This window comes from Phyllostomus discolor, chromosome 8, assembly GCF_004126475.2.
Source record: "Phyllostomus discolor isolate MPI-MPIP mPhyDis1 chromosome 8, mPhyDis1.pri.v3, whole genome shotgun sequence".
Classification (NCBI taxonomy): Eukaryota; Metazoa; Chordata; class Mammalia; order Chiroptera; family Phyllostomidae; genus Phyllostomus; species Phyllostomus discolor.
Window position 1 is genome coordinate 81,761,029 of NC_040910.2, and position 17,742 is coordinate 81,778,770.

The 17,742-nt window shown below is 41.1% G+C and overlaps 1 protein-coding gene across 3 annotated transcripts in view; it reads right to left on the minus strand.

The window, feature by feature from the left end:
• MYO1D (myosin ID) overlaps positions 1 to 17,742 on the minus strand; it is a 321,752-nt gene that overhangs the window by 76,721 nt on the left and 227,289 nt on the right. The window contains exon 23 of one of the 3 annotated variants that reach the window (XM_036033404.1): positions 16,597 to 17,080. The exons of the other annotated variants lie outside the window; for them this stretch is intronic. Within the exon in view, the coding sequence (XP_035889297.1) occupies positions 16,978 to 17,080 (103 nt within the window). The 3' untranslated portion in view covers positions 16,597 to 16,977. Of the gene's footprint in view, positions 1 to 16,596; positions 17,081 to 17,742 lie in introns of those variants that run through there. 3 annotated transcript variants of the gene reach the window in all.

Consider the following 17,742-nt stretch of genomic DNA (forward strand, 5'->3'; position numbering starts at 1 on the left):
CCATTTGGCATGCAGTATAAGTGAAGAGCATTCACATACACAAACACTTTTAGATACACTCTGAGTCCCAACTGAGACGTCCCATTAACGAGATTCACAGCGGACGAAGGAAACACAATTGTAACAGTACTGGCGAAGACAGCTCCTGTTGATGCATGCAGGAGGACATTTTGGAATGCTATCTTACTCAAATTAACTGAGTCAGGCTGGATGACAGTATGTTGACTAAAGAAATTCAATGTTATTTCTTCCATATATAGACAGTGATTTCACAAATTCTTTTCTTAATCAGGTTAAATACTTCTCTGTAATCCCTTTCAGAATAATTTCCTTAGCCAACCTCTTTTTCACAACACCCCACAGCTCACCTTCATGGTTCTCAGCCCAACCGTAATTGCTTTTCATTATCTACGTGTGAGCTCAGACGGTAAGGAAGGTGGCTTGCTCACTGCCGCATCTCTGGCATCTCACTGACACACAAGTCCTGGCACTTTGGAGCTGGGGCCCACTATGTGGGCTGAGCGAATGAAAGCAAAGGCATGGACGGTGAGGCACGGCCGAAGCCCTCTGAAAGTGAAGAAGCATGTTTCTGCCCAGTTTTCAGGGCCCAGGCCTAACGGAAAGACAGTGACTTTCAGAGACCAGAGCTTTGGAGTCAGAGAACTTGGGTTTGAATCTGATTCTGCCCTGTCGCTTTTGAGCTACGTGATCGGGGGTCAATCACTTATATGTTCTGAACCCCAGTTTCTTCACCTGTAAAATGGACATAAGATTGTCTACCTCGCAGTAGAGTGACTTCGAAGGTTAAAGGAGATAATTTATGTAAATAAATTGGCAAATAACGCATCTTGAAAGTAGTTATTAATAAGTGCACTAAAAAGTAGATATATAATCAAGCCCAAAGGACTAATTTTGATGAAAAAACCCAGAATTTATATACTCTTTTATAGGGTGAAACGATTCTACAGTAAAACGGAAATAACTAACACGTTCCCACACCTGAGGCTCCCTGAGGTGCAGCCCCGCCAACCACCGGCGGCCGGCCCTGCCCACGCAGCTCCGTGCATTCGAAACCTTTGGGTGGGCGCCTCGAGCTAGAGTCTTACATTTGATTTTCTCTGTGTCCTTTTACTTACTGATGAAAATGGTGAATGACTAAAGTAGAAATAAGGTTTTCGTGCTTTACATTTATAATAAGTTTTGTTTGGTTAAATAACATCAAATATACATGTGGTGGGGTAAAAAAAAAACGAGAGGGACTTTTGAGGTGACCTGCAGATGTCAGATTATTTTAGTCCCATGAGGTGCAGTGAGTTCTCTGTGTGCTTGTTGCACCCTGTGCCACGCCTGCACTCGCCACCCTCTCTGGGCGGGGCTTCCCCTCAGTTTGTTTTGCCTCCGTTAGCTTGTGATGGGGGATGGCCTGTTTCTTTCCTTTGACATTTGCCTGGATGACTGCCCTTCAGAGAAACGACAGCGAGATTGAGGGTCAGGAACAAACTCATCATACAGACTCCAGAATTCCCAGGGTGATTCACTGCTCAACTGCCTCCAGTGCCAATCAATCCACAGGGTTCAGCATGCCCACAGCGATGGGAAAGAAAGTAGGGCTTTTTAAAAGGCAGGCTCCCTTTTTTCAGAGGTGGGGCTTCGCATCAAGAGAGAGTTTTTGTTTTGGCTTGTGGTCCACCAAAGCCCTCATCTGAGAGTTGAGACAACAGCAGAGGAGCAGGCGCGCCAGGCAGACAGGAACCTCAAAGCCACGGAAGGCCTTACACTGGGTTCCTTTTCACCTACTCAAGGGGATCCGCTAATAGAATCTGGGAACAAAATCACAACAAATTTAGCTCATGACTAGGGAGATCAGGGGTGAGTCAGGGAGAAGAGGAAGCAAGTCAAAATAGCTATTGTCCCAAATGTGCAGAACTGACAAGCTTGCTATCTGCCCTATTTGCTGTTTGGGTTCCAAATATGATAACGAATGACAAGCTTTTAAACAACAGGTTTTATGTTGGAAGGAACATGGGTCTCCCGACCTTTTGATGTTCTTATCCCTCCGTCCAGGATGGAAGCAATGAAGGATGGCACGCTTAGGAACTGGTGTTAGAGTCACCTGCCCAGGCTTTCTGAGGACAACTGTGACTTTTTAACTCTCATCTTTTATAAAAGGAAGGTGGAAAAGTTCCCTAAACAGTGCAGAACTGTAAAGAAAATTCTGCAATGCCTATCAAAAACACCTCACACACAGTCTGGATATCAGAATGACCTAAATTGGACTGAAGGACAGGGTGGTACTCCATATGCCTGTGAAATGTGCTTCTGTGAGTTGATACTCACATTTTCCCCATCTGATAACCACCAGCTTTGATTTATTACTGACTGTTTTTTAGAAAGGATGAGTGATTTAGAATAGAGATAATGTGTAGTATCTAACACTTAATCAAGGTTTGCTGGGAGCCCAGGTGTTTATTTTTATACCTTTCCTTCTGCTGAAGGTACACTTTCAGGTTTGAGGCCTGCTCTCCTGAACAGATGGATATCATGTCACTAATGACAATGCCGGGTTTATTTACCAGGGGTTCACAGTCTAGTCACAGACTAGTGAATATGATTTAGCTCCCACTAGTGACAGTTGGAAAAAGAGCCTAAATAAGAATCCAAACAGATGGAACTTTTAAGATTCAGAAACAAGTTTCAAAGAGACCCTGGAGTTAGCTAAAATGCTTAGGTTTATAAAACATAAGAAATGGTTGGCAGAAATTGTATATAAGAAGTTGCAGGCTATGGCTTATATAAAATGAGGTATTTGATAACAATGTTTCCCTTCGTTAGTGGCCCTAAGTTCTGCTTTCCACCCAAAAGAGAGGTCCAATCTACTGCCTTCAGACAATCGAGGGTCCTGTGGGTAGTGCTTCTCAAGGGAGGTGGGACGTCAGGGTCCCCACGTGTGTAAGGTTTGAAAACTGTACCCAGGTCTTCTCAGCACCGCCCACTCCCTCCCAATCACAGAACTGGTGCTTTCACCAGGGAGCAGAAGGGCAGCTTCAGAACCCTGCTCGTTGGGAGTCAGCGTTAGCTCGCCCGTTTAGAACACACCCATGACTGGGGGTTCAGGTTCTCATGGCAAAACAGACACCTGGAGCTGGTTTTCTTGAATTTGTACAGTAGAAAAAAACTAAACCTTTCAGTTCAAAGCTACAGAATTTAGGATAGGAATAAATAAGCTAGTTTTTAAAGACCAGAATATACTTCCATCTTGTCTTCCTCCTTCTCCTCCTCTGTTCGCCCCCCCCCCCCATTTTGCCTCTCACCCCATCACTGTACTAAAGGCACTTTCAAAGGCCATCGAGTGACATGGACTTTCACAGGTCTTCATCTCCTTTTATGCTGAGGACCTTGACCATGTTTTCCTCTTCCCCTTCCTAAGAGATTACTTTCCCCAACTCTCCTCCCTTTTTGACCTCCCGTCTATTAAACACAGCAGCTGCCTAGGGTTTCAATCTGGTCCCTCTTTTCACTCTTCAAGTTCTTGGCCATGTCCTCATGCTTTGGTATGAATTCAAACTCATTACCTCGCCTTCAACTTCCCCAACTATCTGGTCATACCAACGTACCTTTCGAGTATTTCTTGCCACTCCCTTCACATAGCCTCTGATGTTGCCACACTGGGCTGTTTCTTACAGTTTTCAAAACAGGGCTCATACATTTTCAAATGTGTGCTTTATGATTTTGTTCACACTGCCCATGTCACCTGGCCACCCTCCCTAGACTCCAGATCCCAGTTCCCAAGCTTATTGAGAGCTTTCTTGAGGCATCACTGACATATGATAAGCTCTATGCCTTCAAAAAATACAATCTGAGAAGTTTAGAGATGTATCTAAACACGTGAAAGCACCACCACACTCAAAATACCCATCACACCCAAAGTTTCCTGTGCTCCCCTGTGATCCCTTCTTCTTGCCCCTCCCCACCCACTCTCCTTGACGACCACTGATCTGCCTCCTGTCACTACAGATTAATTTGCATTTCTTTTTTAAAGATTTTATTTATTTATTTTTAGAGAGGGAAGGGAGAGAGAGAGAGAGAGAGAGAGAGAGAGGCATCAATGTGCAGTTGCTGGGGGTTCTGGCCTGCAACCCAGGAATGTACCCTGGCTGGGAATCGAACCTGGGACACTTTGGTTCCCAGCCCGCGCTCAATCCGCTGAGCTACGCCAGCCAGGTAATTTGCATTTTCTATGGTAAGTACATTTTCAGGTGGGCTTCTTTCACCAAACATTCACTTTGAAATAAATTCTGAAGTTCACCTACGTGGCAGTGTATAGCAATAGTCGTGCTTTTCATTGTGGAGCAGGAGTCCACTGTATGAACACACGGTAGTACGCTTATCCGCTCACCTGTCAGTGGACATCCGAGTTATGCCCAGTGGTTGGCTGTTACACACAAAGCTGCTACGAACATTTGTGGCTAAGTTTTCACATGGCCGTATGCTCTCATTTCTCTTAGCTAAACACCTGGGGGTGCTGTGGCTGGAATACATGGTAGATGGATGTTTGACTTTTTAAAAAACTGCCAAACTGACTTCCGGCCAAGATGGAGGCATAGGTAGACACACTGTGCCTCTTCACACAATCAAAATAAGGATAATAACAATTTATAAACAGAATAACAACCAGAACTGACAGAAGACTGAACTGTATGGAAGTCCGACAACCAAGGAGTTAAAGAAGACATATTCATCCAGACTGGTAGGAGGGGTGGAGTCAGGCAGCCGGCAGAGAGGGGTCTTGGTAAAAAAGCAGTGGCACTGGGCACACAAGGCAGCAGCTGACAAACCCAGGACGCACAAGATGGCTGTGGGCGGACCCTGGGTGTACAGGTGGTGGCTGGCAGACCCTGGGCATGGGGTGGCAATGGGCAGAACCAGCGAGGCGGTGATTGTGAAGTGAGGCACGGTGCCCAAGGTGGCTGGCTGACTGGGTGGTCCCATATTCGCACGCAGATAAACCAGGTGAAACTGGGGAGCGAGACAGACCAAGCAACCCTTGGCCCCAGCGCTGGTAAATAAAGCCTCAAAACACCAATTCAAAACACCTGTGGGGGTTGAGGCATGGGGAGATACTCCCAGCCTCACAGGAGAGTTCATTGGACAGACCCACAGGGTCCTAGAATGTACACAAGCCCACCCACATGGGAATCAGTACCAGAAAGGTCCAGTTTGCTCAGGGGAAGCAGCAGAAGTGACTGAAATCCGGCAGAGAGTGGAGCAAGCACCATTGTTCCCTCTCGGACCCTGCCCCCACATACAGTGTCACAACCCAGCGACTGGGTTGCCCTGCACCCTGGTGAACACCTAAGGCTCTGCCTCTTATATGTAACAGGCACAACAGGACAGAAAAAAAAAGGCCCAAATGGAAGAACAGATCAAAGCCCCATAGCAAATACAACTAAGTGATGAAGAGATTGCCAACCTATCAGATGCACAGTTCAAAGCACTGGTGATCAGGATGCTCACAGAATTGGTTGATTTTGGTCCCAAATTAGATGAAAAAGTGAAGGCTATGCTAAGTGAAATGAAGGAAAATGCACAGGGAACCAATAGTGATGGGAAAACTGGGACTCAAATCAATGATTTGGAGCAGAAGAAAGAAACAACCAAACAGAAAAGAATGAAGAAACAAGAACTCAAAAAAATGAGGAGAGGCTTAGGAACTTCCAGAACATCTTTAAACATTCCAACATCCGAATTATAGGGGTACCAGAAGGGGAAGAGGAGAACAACAAATGGAAAAGTTATTTGAACAAATAATAAAGGAGAACTTCCCCGTTCTGACAAAGGAAATAGACTCCAGGAAGTCCAGAAGCTCAGAGAGTCCCAAAGAAGTTGGACCCAAGGAGAAACACACCAAGGCATATCATAATTACATTAGCCAAGGTAAAAATGAAGGAGAGAATCCTAGAAACAGCAAGAGATAAGGAGAAAGTAACTTACAAAGAAGTTCCCATCAGACTGTCAGCTGATTTCTCAAAAGAGACCTTACAGGCAAGAAGGGGCTCGAAAGAAGTATTCCAAGTCATGAAAGACAAGGACCTACATCCAAGATTGCTCTATCCAGCAAAGCTTTCATTTAGAATGGAAGGGCAGATAAAGTGCTTCTCAGATAAGGTCAAGTTAAAGGACCTTATCATCACCAAGCCCTTATTATATGAAATGTTAAAGGGACTTATCTAAGAAAAAGAAGATAAAAACATGTATAGTAAAATGACAGCAAACTCACAATTACTAACAACCACACCTAAAACAAAAACAAAAACAAAAACAAAAACAAACTAAGCAAACAACTAGAACAGGAACAGAACCACAGAAATGGAGATTACACGGAGGGGTAGCAATAGGGGAATGGGAGGAGGAGAGAGGGGGAAAAGGTACAGAGAATAAGTAGCATAGATGGTAGGTAGAAAATAGGGGGAGATTAAGAATAGTATAGGAAATGGAGAAGACAAAGAACTTGAGTGTGACCCATGGACATGAACTAAAGGGGGGGAATGTGGGTGGGAGAGGGTGTGCAGGGTGGAGGGGAATGAAGGGGGGGAATGGGACAACTGTTAATAGCATAATCAATAAAATATATTTAAAACAAAAACAAAAACAAAAACGCCTGCCAAACTGTTTCCCAAGGTGATTCTATAAAGGGACAATACAAATTATCCAATTACAATGATCCAAAATGGACAATTATCCAAAAATTATCTAATTGTGATCAATCTCGTCTTGGGTGAAAACATTCAGTCTTTTAGTAAATATGATGTTAGCTTTTGATTTTTCATGGAGGCCTTTTATAAGATTGAAGAAGTTATTTCTATGTTAGTCTGCTGTTTTTTTAAAAAAATTGGAAATGGATGTTGGATTTTGTCAAAAATTTTTTCTGCATCTATTGAGACATCATAGTATTTTTCTTCTTAGTTTATATATAGTGAATTATATACAGGTCCAGGAGAAGTAACGCCTGCTTGAGTGTGGTTGGTAAAGTAATAATATGGGTGTAATGATTTATAGTTTTAATTTGAACATTTCACCTAAAATGTCATATGGTGTGCTTGAGTGTGATATTGCTATGCTACAGAATTACATGTTTATGATTTTATAATAAAAGATTTTGTAAGAAGAAAGGGGCATTATTTGTGCCTGATCCTTTATATTGATTTTTGAATGTTAAATCAACCTTGCATGCCTGGGATAAATCTCACTTGGTCATACATAATATGTTCTTTGTTTTATACATTGTTGGATTCAATTTTTCCTTCTATATACTGTTGGAGTGGATGTACTAATTTTTGTTTAGAGGTTTTTTTTTGTACATCTATGTTCCTAACGGATATCGGTCTATAGTTTTCTTTTCTTGTAATATTTTTGTCTCGTTTTGGTATGAGGGTAAACCTGGCCTCATACAATGAGTTGGGAAGTATCTCTTTTTCAATCTGCTGGGAGAGTTTGTATAGTACTGGTATTATTTCTTTCTTAAATGTATAGAACTTACCATTGAAGTCATCCGGACCTGGCGTTTTCCTTGTGGGAAAGTTTTAACTACTAGTTCAATTTCTTTAATAGACACAGAGCTATTCCAGTTACTTATTTCTTCTTGTGTGAGCTTTGGTAGTTTGTGCCTTTTAAGGAATTTGTCCATTTCATCTAAGTTGTCAAGTTTATTGGCATAAAATGTTAATATCTCCTTGTTATCTTTTTAATACCTATACAGTCTGTGCAAGGGTCACATCTCACCCTGACACAGGTCATTTGTGTCTTCTGTGTTTCCTTGTCTCTGATGGGATGCTCATCAATTTCATTTTAGTCTCACTAATATTTGCTATTGCTTTTCTGTTTTCTATTTCATTGATGTCAGCTTTGACCTTTATTGTTTTCTTTCTTCTGATTTCTTTGGTTTAATTTGCCCTTATTTTTCTAGTTTTTGAGGTGGAAGCCGAGATCACTGATTTGAGATCTCTTCTATTCTCGGTCACCATAAACTTCCACGTTAGCCACATTACACAGATTTTGATATGTTGTGTTTTCATCTTCATTCAGTTCAAAATACTTTCTATCATCCCTTTTAATTACCTCTCTGACCCACTGGTTACTCTGAAGTGTGTTATTTAGCTTCCAGTTACGTAGGGATTTTTTCAGAGATCTTTTTGTTATTGATTTCTGACTTTATTTCATTATGGCAGGCATCTTGAATCCTTTGTAGTAATGGTGACTTGTGTCATGACCCAGAATATGGTCTATCTTGACTAATGTGTTTTTGAAAGAAAGGTATATTCTGACCTTGTGATTTTAGGTAGAATGTTCTATAAATGTTAATTAGGCCAACTTAGTTGATTGTGTTGTTCAGGTCTTCTACATGCTTACATATTTTCTGTTGATTTGTTCAATTATTGAGAGGGGATATTGAAATGCCAACTGCAATTGTGAATTTGACCATTTCCCCCTTTATTTCTATCAGTTTTTGCTTCATATATTTTGAAACTCTCTTATTGGGGCATAAACATTTAGGTTTGTTATGTTCTCTTTATGAACTGACCTGTATTACTTTGTTATTGTTACTTTTTCAACAATTAATTACCTTTTTAAAAGATTGATTTCAGGGAAGAATCATATATTTACCCTTGTAGCTATTATTTCTGTGTTCTTTATTTACTTGTGGAGCGCTATATTTGTATCAGGTATATTTTTATTCTTCTTGAAGGACTTCCTTTATAACATTTCTTGTACTGTGAGTCAACTGGCAATAAATTGTTTCAGCTTTTGTGTATCTGAAAAGTCTTTAATTCATCTTTGTTTTTGAAAGCTATTATTTCTTAGTATAGAATTATAGGTGGGCAGGTTTTTCCCTAGTACTTTAAAGATGCTGTTTCACTGTTTTCTCACTTTCATTGTTACTGACGAGTAACCTGCTACACTCTTATCTTTATTTCTTTATGTAATGTCTTCTTCCTCTGGCTGTTTTTAAGATTTTATTTTTATGATCGGTTTTGGGCAATTCAATTGTGACATACCTTGATGTAGTTTCCTGCATGATTTTTTGTGCCTAACTTCTAGGATCCGTGGGATTATAATTGTTTCATCAAATATGGAAAATTGTCAGCCATTATTTCTGCAAATATTTTTTTTCTTCTCCCTTTGGTTGGGGACTTCATTTACATATACATCAGATCACCTGAGGTTGTCCCATGGTTCATTTAGGATCTATTTCTTTTTCTAAAAAATTTCTTTTTTCTCTTTATTCTTCATTTTGGACAATTTCTACTTCTGTTTTCAAGTTCACTAATCTTTATTTCTACAACGTCTAATATACTGTTAATTGCATCCAATGTATTTCCATGTCAGGCTTAGTTTTCACTTCTATAAGTTTAATTTCGGTCTTCTTGGATAGCTTCCACATCTTTAATTGCTTGTTATAATACAGTGATAATAATCACTTTAATGTTGCTGTTGGCTATTTCTAAGATCTGAGGCAATTCTGGGTTGGTTCTGATTGACTTTTCTTCTCAAATGAGTTATATTTTCCTGCTTCTTTACAGGCTTGCTAATTTTTGGTTGAATGCAGTATAAATTTTACCTATTGAGTGCTGAATAATTTTGTATTCCTATAAATATTCTCTAGTTTTCTTTAGGTTGCAGTTAATTGGAAATAATTCAATCCTTTTGGGTCTTGTTTTTAAATTTGTTAAAGGAAACCAGAGCAGTGCTAAGTCTAAGGCCAATTATTCCCCACTATGAAAGCAAGGCCTTCTGTGTGCTATAGTTAGTGCCCTGTGAATTAAGAGGTTTTCCAGTCTCCGTGAGTGCAAGCCCTGTTATCTCTAATCTTTAAAAAATTTGTCCTCCAATAGTTTTCTAATACACATGTACTAATCGGTATTCAGATGAACACTTAACAGGGACCCCTGCAGACCTCCAGAGCTCTCTGTCCATGCAGCTTTCTCCTCTGTTACTCTGCCCCACAAACTTTCACTGCCCTGGTCTCCCAGGTCTCCCGGCCCCACTATGGTTCCCCTCCTCCGTGCCATGACCTGGGTATTTTCTCAAGGCGGTACAGTGGGACAACTGTGGGGCTCACCCCATGTGTTTACTCTCTCTCATGGGTCCGTCCCCATCCTTCACTGACTGGTGCTCAATGTCCTAAAAACTATTGTTTCCTTTATTCTCTCTGTATTGAGCAGGAGGGTAAATCTCCCCCTTGTATGCCATCTTGGCTAGAAGTTGAAGCCCATAACTTTTTAAACTTACAGATCTCCTTTCAAGCCTAGGACCATCACTACTTCTCTCTGGTAAAGTTTCCCCAGAACATTTTTCCTTTCTCTCATTCCCATCTAAAGATATACTCTGATCTCTGAGCTTTAAGCCATTCTCTTCATACTCCTACAAGCTCATTATGAGCCATACATTTGTCTCCCTTAAGAGATCACGAGCTTCTTGATGGCAGGGCTTGGCCTTTGTATCCCTGTGCCTAAGACAATGTTTGACATGTGACCGACCCTCCATACTCTGTCCTTGTTTCTGTGGGGCTGGCTAACCAACACTGACTTACGTGATTCTTACCATCTTAACCATTTGTAAATGCACAGTCCAGTAGTGTTAAGCACAGTCACACTGTTATAAGCCGATCTCCAGAACTCTCTCCTCTTGCAAGTAGAAATACATATTTTTAAAAATGAATAAACTTGGTGAAGATTTTTAATCTTACAGATAACCCACAGGACAGGAGAGGTCGATCTGCTCAAGGGCTTACATCCAGCTGGTGGGAGAGGCAGGACCTGAGCCACATTCCTTCCCGTGGACACGCCTCCCTGCTAGGTGGGTTAGTGCAGTGCCCGTGCTGGGCAGGGAAGGCCCAGAATCGCCTTGTACCAAAGAAGCCTCAGACGTGGGAAGTCGGAAGTCACTAATTCTGAATGGCATAATTTGGTGAGACTGGGTGTTTTTTAAAAAAACCTCAGTTAGCAGGCAATATAATATCCTTTAATAAATTGTTCCTTGATTATTTTTTTTTCTGACAAGGAGTTCTCTGAGTCATCACGTACCATAAGGCTGCTTTCCTATTCCATTTTACACCAAGTCTTTTTTCTCCTTATATTTTCAAGTCATTTTCTTTTCATTTTCTGTAACATCTCTAGGCCTGCTATCTTTCTCCTTCAGACCAGGATATAACTCTTTGCCTCGTTTAGTAATGATTCCATTTTACCAAGGATGAATGCCTGGATCAAGCTGATTTTTTCCACTATGAAAGTTTTATGTGAATTTATTGGTTAGTAGGTGCTTTGTTTCTGGAAGAAAAAATATTCTAAAATAATCTTTTTACTTTATTTTTTTCTGATTATAGAATTAATAATAATTATGAAAAATATGACATTCTATACTTTTTTTGAGAAATTAAATGGATGAAAAATAAAACATTAAATAAAAAAATGTTTCTTAAAAAACCCATAAATGTCACACTGGCTATTTCTTTTGCTCTCAAATATGAAGACAAAGGAGGCTCAGAGCAATTTTTCTATGTGTCAAAGAGAAACTAAAGGATGTAACTGCTGTTACCTTTTTAAGAAAGGCTGAAGGATGGACTTTGACTTCAGCAAAACAAACCTTTGCCCTTTACATAGAGAAACCCAGCATTTGCACAGGGTCTGGCCAGAAACCTGTACATGTAGAAACAACAAAGCCAAACTCACAAATTTGATTTCTGAGGCTATTTTAGTGTCCTAAGCTCTAGAAAATACCATGCCCCTAGCCCTCTCAACATTCAGGGAAGAAAATAGTTCCAATTTAATCTGAAAGAATGATCTCTTCCCCTCTTCTGTAGCGATAAGTTTCCTACTTGCACCAAGTGCCTCATCTGACAGACAGACTCACAGACACTAGAGTCTTGGGGACAGAAGTGTCCTCAGAGGCTTTTCTCGGGCGCATTATGCATATGGCATTTTGAACCCAAAAGCAGAACTTCACATTTATTTCATTTTGTGGTTTCTTCTCATTATTTTACTCTGTCAAGGTATTTTGAATCCTGCCTTGGCCAGTGTGGCTCAGTTGGTTGGAGCATTGTCCCATAATCGTAAGGTTGTGGGTTTGACTACCTGCCACAGCACATACGTAGGCTACGGGTTTGATCTCTGGTTTGGGTGCATATGAGAAGGCAACCAATCAATGTTTCTCTCTTGTATAGATATTTCTTTAAATATCTATACAAATTATAGATACCTCTCCCTTCCTCTCTCTCTAAAAGCAATGAAAAGAATGTCCTTGGGTGAGGATAAAAAAAAAGATACTTTGAATACTGATTCTGTCATCTGAAATACAAATTATCCTTCCTGAGTTTGTGTTATTTGCAAATTTTATAAGTATGTCTTTATCCACGTTGTTATTTAAAAGAAATCATTTTATAAAGGAGTTCATCAACCCATTATTACATGAAATGTTTAAGGGACTTATTTAAGGAAAAGAAAATAAAAACTGAACAATAAAATGACAATAAATACATGTCTATCAACAAGTGAATCTAAAAAACAAACTAAGCAAACAAGAAGAACAGAGACAGAATCATGGATTCAGAGAGCATTTTGATGGTTGCCAGGTGGGGGGTGGGTGTGGAGGAATGGGTGAAGAGGTGAGGGGATTAAGAAGTACAAATAGGTAGTTACAGAATAGCCATGGGGATGTAAAGTACAGAATAGGAAATGGAGTAGCCAAAGAACTTATATGCATACATGCCCATGGACCTGAACAATGGTGTGGGGATCACCTGAGGGAGTGGGGGGGGGCAGGAGTGGGACAAAGGGGCAAAAATTGGCACAACTGTAATAGCATAATCAATGAAATATAACTAAAAATATAAAGAAAAGAAAAACAAAATTATTTAAAGGCTACTTCTCAATTTCTTCTCACTGAATTTATGTTTACTTGTGTGGCTGTTTTTACTAAGCACTTATAAATTAGGCAGTTTTAGAACTTTGCTGAAAATTTATGTCAGGCTCAATAAGAACTGTGATTTTTGGACATTTATTTACATTTGCAAAACTAGGACTACCTTTACCCGTTGTCAGTGTTTCGGCCCCTTCCCATTCTCTGTGGCTGCTCAAAGATGTCTGTGCGTGTTGGGGTTCATCTCGGATGCCTTCCAGTGTCTCAGGGTGGGAGTCCCCTGGAGGTTTGAACTCATAAAGCACCCAACTGCCTCCTTTTTCCTAGTTCAGCTTTACATTCCCTAATGCTTCAGTTTCAAAAGCTTGTCCTTGTTGGGTAGGATGAAGACACCTTGTGTGAACGCGACACCACATCCCCTGAACAACGATGCTTCTCCCATCCTTGTTCGGCCAAGATGCGCTCCTCCCTCCTTTTTTGTTATGACGTTCCCCAAGCCTCAGCTGGTTTATGACTTCAGTCTTCTTGACAGTATTTTTACAGGCAGTTGCCATTTTTTATTATTGCTTCTGGTTACTGCCTCTCCTCTTTTTCCCTGGTTTTCTTAAATCTGAGTGGACTGCTCCAGGTCCGGCCACACCAGTTTCCTTCGCCTCCTCTCCTGCCTGTTATGTACAACTGTAGAGATTTCATGTGTAAGGGAAATGTTCTGAGTATATTTTGTTTTAGGGGGCTTAGTCATGGATTAACACTTCATATTTCCCTTGTTTTTTGAAACCTACTTGCTGAAGTCTAGAGCTTGACTGTCCTTAGTCTTGTTTCATTTGTTATTCCAAAATCCAAAATGAAAGTAGTTTTCTTCCAACATAGTCAACAACCTATTATTTTCAGTTCAACTGTGTATTAAATTTTTTGTTTCAACTCTGATGAAAATAATTTAAATAATGCTGGGATAAAGAATTGAAAAGAGAGAGACAAAAATATGTCTATACAAGGAGGAGAAAAAAAGAAACTGCTATTTCTGATCCGTGGTTGGAATCAGTGCATGCGGCGGGCCCACTTCAGCTACATTTGGATTGTTGGCTGTGTGGGTTGCCAATCCCCTTAACCCGCCTGTGTTGTGCGAGGGTCAGCTGTGTATCACCTGTGTCTTCAATATGACGCTGGGAGGCAAGAAAAATAATTTAACCAACAACTGGCAGACTCTGAAGCATTTGCTTCAAAAACTCGGTTACAAAATTGACAAAGTTAAATGAGATAAAATACAACTTCATGATGTCAATTTATGAAGAAATATCTCAATACTTACGAAGGAGTTTAACATTCTAATATTTACAAGATGGACACATCTGAATGTGGTAAAAGGACTCCAGTAAGATTTTAGAGGCAGACGGAACAGGCATATTAGGAGAAACACTAAATGTTGGCAATGAAGTATCAGCTGTAAGTTTTACCAAGGTTGAACAACGTTTGCTGTGTTATTTATTAGTAGGTACTGGTAGATCAAAGCTGCTGATTTTTGTAGGACATTGGTGCATTAGGTTAAGACTCTTTTGTATTCAAGGATAGAAATCCAGTTCCTGCTAGCTTAGGCTAAGGCAATTTGTTACAAGGACAATGCATTGATGAAAAATAATTCACCAAATTTAGCAATTTTGCATATTTAACAAAACTGCTTTTCAATGACCCAGTTTTTCTCAGATGAATTAGCAAGGCCTATGAAAGCTGTGAATGCTTAAGAGTTCTTGGGCCTTCCGAGTCTTCCTCACCCTTCATCCCAACCCTTGTGCTGCCTGAGCCCCGCTCCCCGCAGTGGGATCGGCAGCTCGGATGCAGTGGACACCCACCCTCCTCCTTTCCCTTCCCTCCTCGCTGTTCCTGCTCCTTCCATCCAAAAGGACCATCCCTTCAACTGTTGTCATGAAAACTGACACCAATGAACTTTGTGGAAATTCTCAAATGCTATCAATTGCCATCTCATCTAACCGAATTGTTACAAACATCAAAAGAAACAAATTTTTGGTAAATCAGTAAGTCTGGTAAATTGGATGAGTTAGTCATTTGGCAAATTCGATGGAAGAATAGTAAATATCAAATGGAAAATAGCTGAAAGAGAATTAGGAAATTAAATATAATAGAAATTTCCCATAGGAAATCCTAAAGTCTGTGGACTTTGACAACTGCTTTGTATTATTGACTTGGTGTGAAAAGTGGGTTGTGCCAGTTTCAAGGCAAAGCTTAGGCATGGATGACCTGAAATGCGGGCTGCCCGTCTGTGGTAGTGAGGCCGTAACTTCTGAGACTACTAACTGGGGATGGTTACGGGGACCCTTCGGTCCCTTAGAAGCACAGTGTTTGTGTAGAACACATGCTCGCTAGGTCTTTGGCAGCATCTAACAAAAGGATGTCCTTAACATTTTAGGGATTTTTACTGCTAATAATCAGTTACGTACCACATAACGACTTTCAGTCAGTGATGAGCTGCCGGAACACTGAACGACGTTAACAGCACACAGCTGAGGTGTGCAGGAGCCTGCACCGTCGGAGTTTGTGTAATTGTACTCCATGATGTTTGCACAGTGATGAAATCGCTTAATCAATTGTTAAGTGGCACATGACTGTACACATTTTGGGTAGCCAAAATAACAAACAGCGGGGAAGTTACAAAGGCAAAGGAATTTATTATAGTTCTTACCCATTTGAGGACTTTTGATTTCTGGTTTTATTACTAAGAGTTGCGCTTGCCTTTCTAACCCCTATCTTGCTAGTGCTTTCTCTACTTAGTTCATTTTAAGAGGCATGTGGGAGGCATTCAGTTCATTTTGAGAGGCAGGTGGGGGACATGGATGTATTACAATACATCAACTAGCCTCCTCAAGTTCCCATTTCCCTTGAGTGGACGGTTATTTTGTATTCCTGAGCATCTTTAGGCTAGAAGGTATCTGTCCTTAGGCTTTGTCTCATTGGACAGTTTTATATTTTTGTTCTTATTTTTCCCCTATAACCTCTGTGATCAAGTTCAAATTCATTGGCATGGAGCCTTACAAGCTCCTCCTTAAGCTATTTCTCTCCACCAAGCTTTTGCACATTCTGCTTCCCTTCTCTGGGGAAAAGACTACCTCATGCCCAACCGAAAAGCTCCACACATCCTCGATGACTCAGCTGGATGGTCACCTGCTCTATCAGGGCTTCCCTGACTTTCACAGGCAAAGGGAGCCGAGTTCATCCCCCGTGCTTCCGTGGCCTGGCCCCCCGCCCGTGGCCCCACTGTAGCAGTATCTGGCAGGAGATACATGCCATCTTCCCCATGAGATTAAGAACTATCTGAGGGGAAGGACCAAATGGTCCGTCTTTGTATCCCTCCTACCACCTGCAGCGCGTGCTCAGAGAATGTCGGCTGAATGACGGTAGGAAATGTGTTTTTTCCTGATAAAAGTCTGGGTTAAGTATATTATGTTTACATAAAATCCTGATTCTTATACAGCCAGTAAGACTTGAAATAAACACACGAAGATGACTCTTAAAAAATCTCAGTAAGTTGAAGAGTTATTTCTGACAAGTTAGGAAACAATTCCAACAGATAGCACAAACCAGGGTATTATTCACTAATCATCCGGTAAACTTATGAATACGTCACAGGGAGATCTCTATTTTAACATATTTTGCAATGGTTAGTGCTATGGGCCTTTGAAAAGTAATACTATTACTCTAAATGTACAATATCTCCCTGCAGAGACACTCACAAGATGATCAGTTTTCCAGCACTTTTGGAATTACTCAACATGAAAGGCAATGATGGATATCTTATAAAGCAAATAAGTATCTTTGATCTGCACAAAAATCCCCAGAAAAATCTCGATGGCAAGAGCAGGTAAAGCTGAGGATGACAGTGGGCCCCTGCCTGTCCTCCAAGTAAGCTTTGTCCAAGGGCTGCCACGTCCCAAGGCAGACGGGCCTAGCGCAGAGCCAGAGAAATGGCAAGACAGTAGAGGGCTCAGAGTCCACAGCAGCTGTTCCACCTTTGTGCTGTCTGATTTTGGTCCTGGCTTTGTTACACAGAAAGCTTTAAAGATCTCTCTGTTCTTTTGTGTACAGCAGATGGGTATGAGGGCATTGTAAATGGGCCAAGTTCACTCTGTAAATGCCTGCTGTTTGCAGGTGGAGCTTCCTATCTGGAAATAGGCAGGCATGTCTGAACTGCAACCTTCTTAGTGTAATTAAAAACCAGTGTTTAGAACGAGCGGTGGCTCTTTCTGAGACAAGAGGTGGCGAACAGAATCCTGGTCCTGTGCAATGCTATCTGTCATTTCTCATTTCATTTCTAACCTCCACCCCTCCTTTCCTCTGGAACTGAGTCCGTTCTTTCCTCATCCCATTTCTCTTTGCTGGGGCTGGAGGGGATGCTTATTTTATACTAACTCAGTAATAATAATTATAAGAACCTGAAGCATTAGTGGCTTGATTAAAAAAAATGCTACTTTTGTCACAGTGGCTCAGCAAAATGGCCACGTGAAAACCTCATGTGCTCCTCTGGGTGGTTTTCTGCATCAGTTCAGGAAACCAGCGGCATCCACAGCGGGCCCTAACCTTTCCCTCCGAGGACTACAGACGTTGCTCCGTTACAGCCTGGCATCGTGACTACAGAGCAGCGATGAAGGCACTGCTAACTCTTCTTCCTCTGCAAGGGAATCTCGTCACACCCCAGTCTGTATGTTTAAATACTTTTGATAATCTTTGACATATGAAAAAGGTCATTATTGCCCCACCATCCCCTCCCAAAAAAGGAAAGAAACCAGGCGCTTCAGAATCCAAGACAAAGTGCTTTCAGCA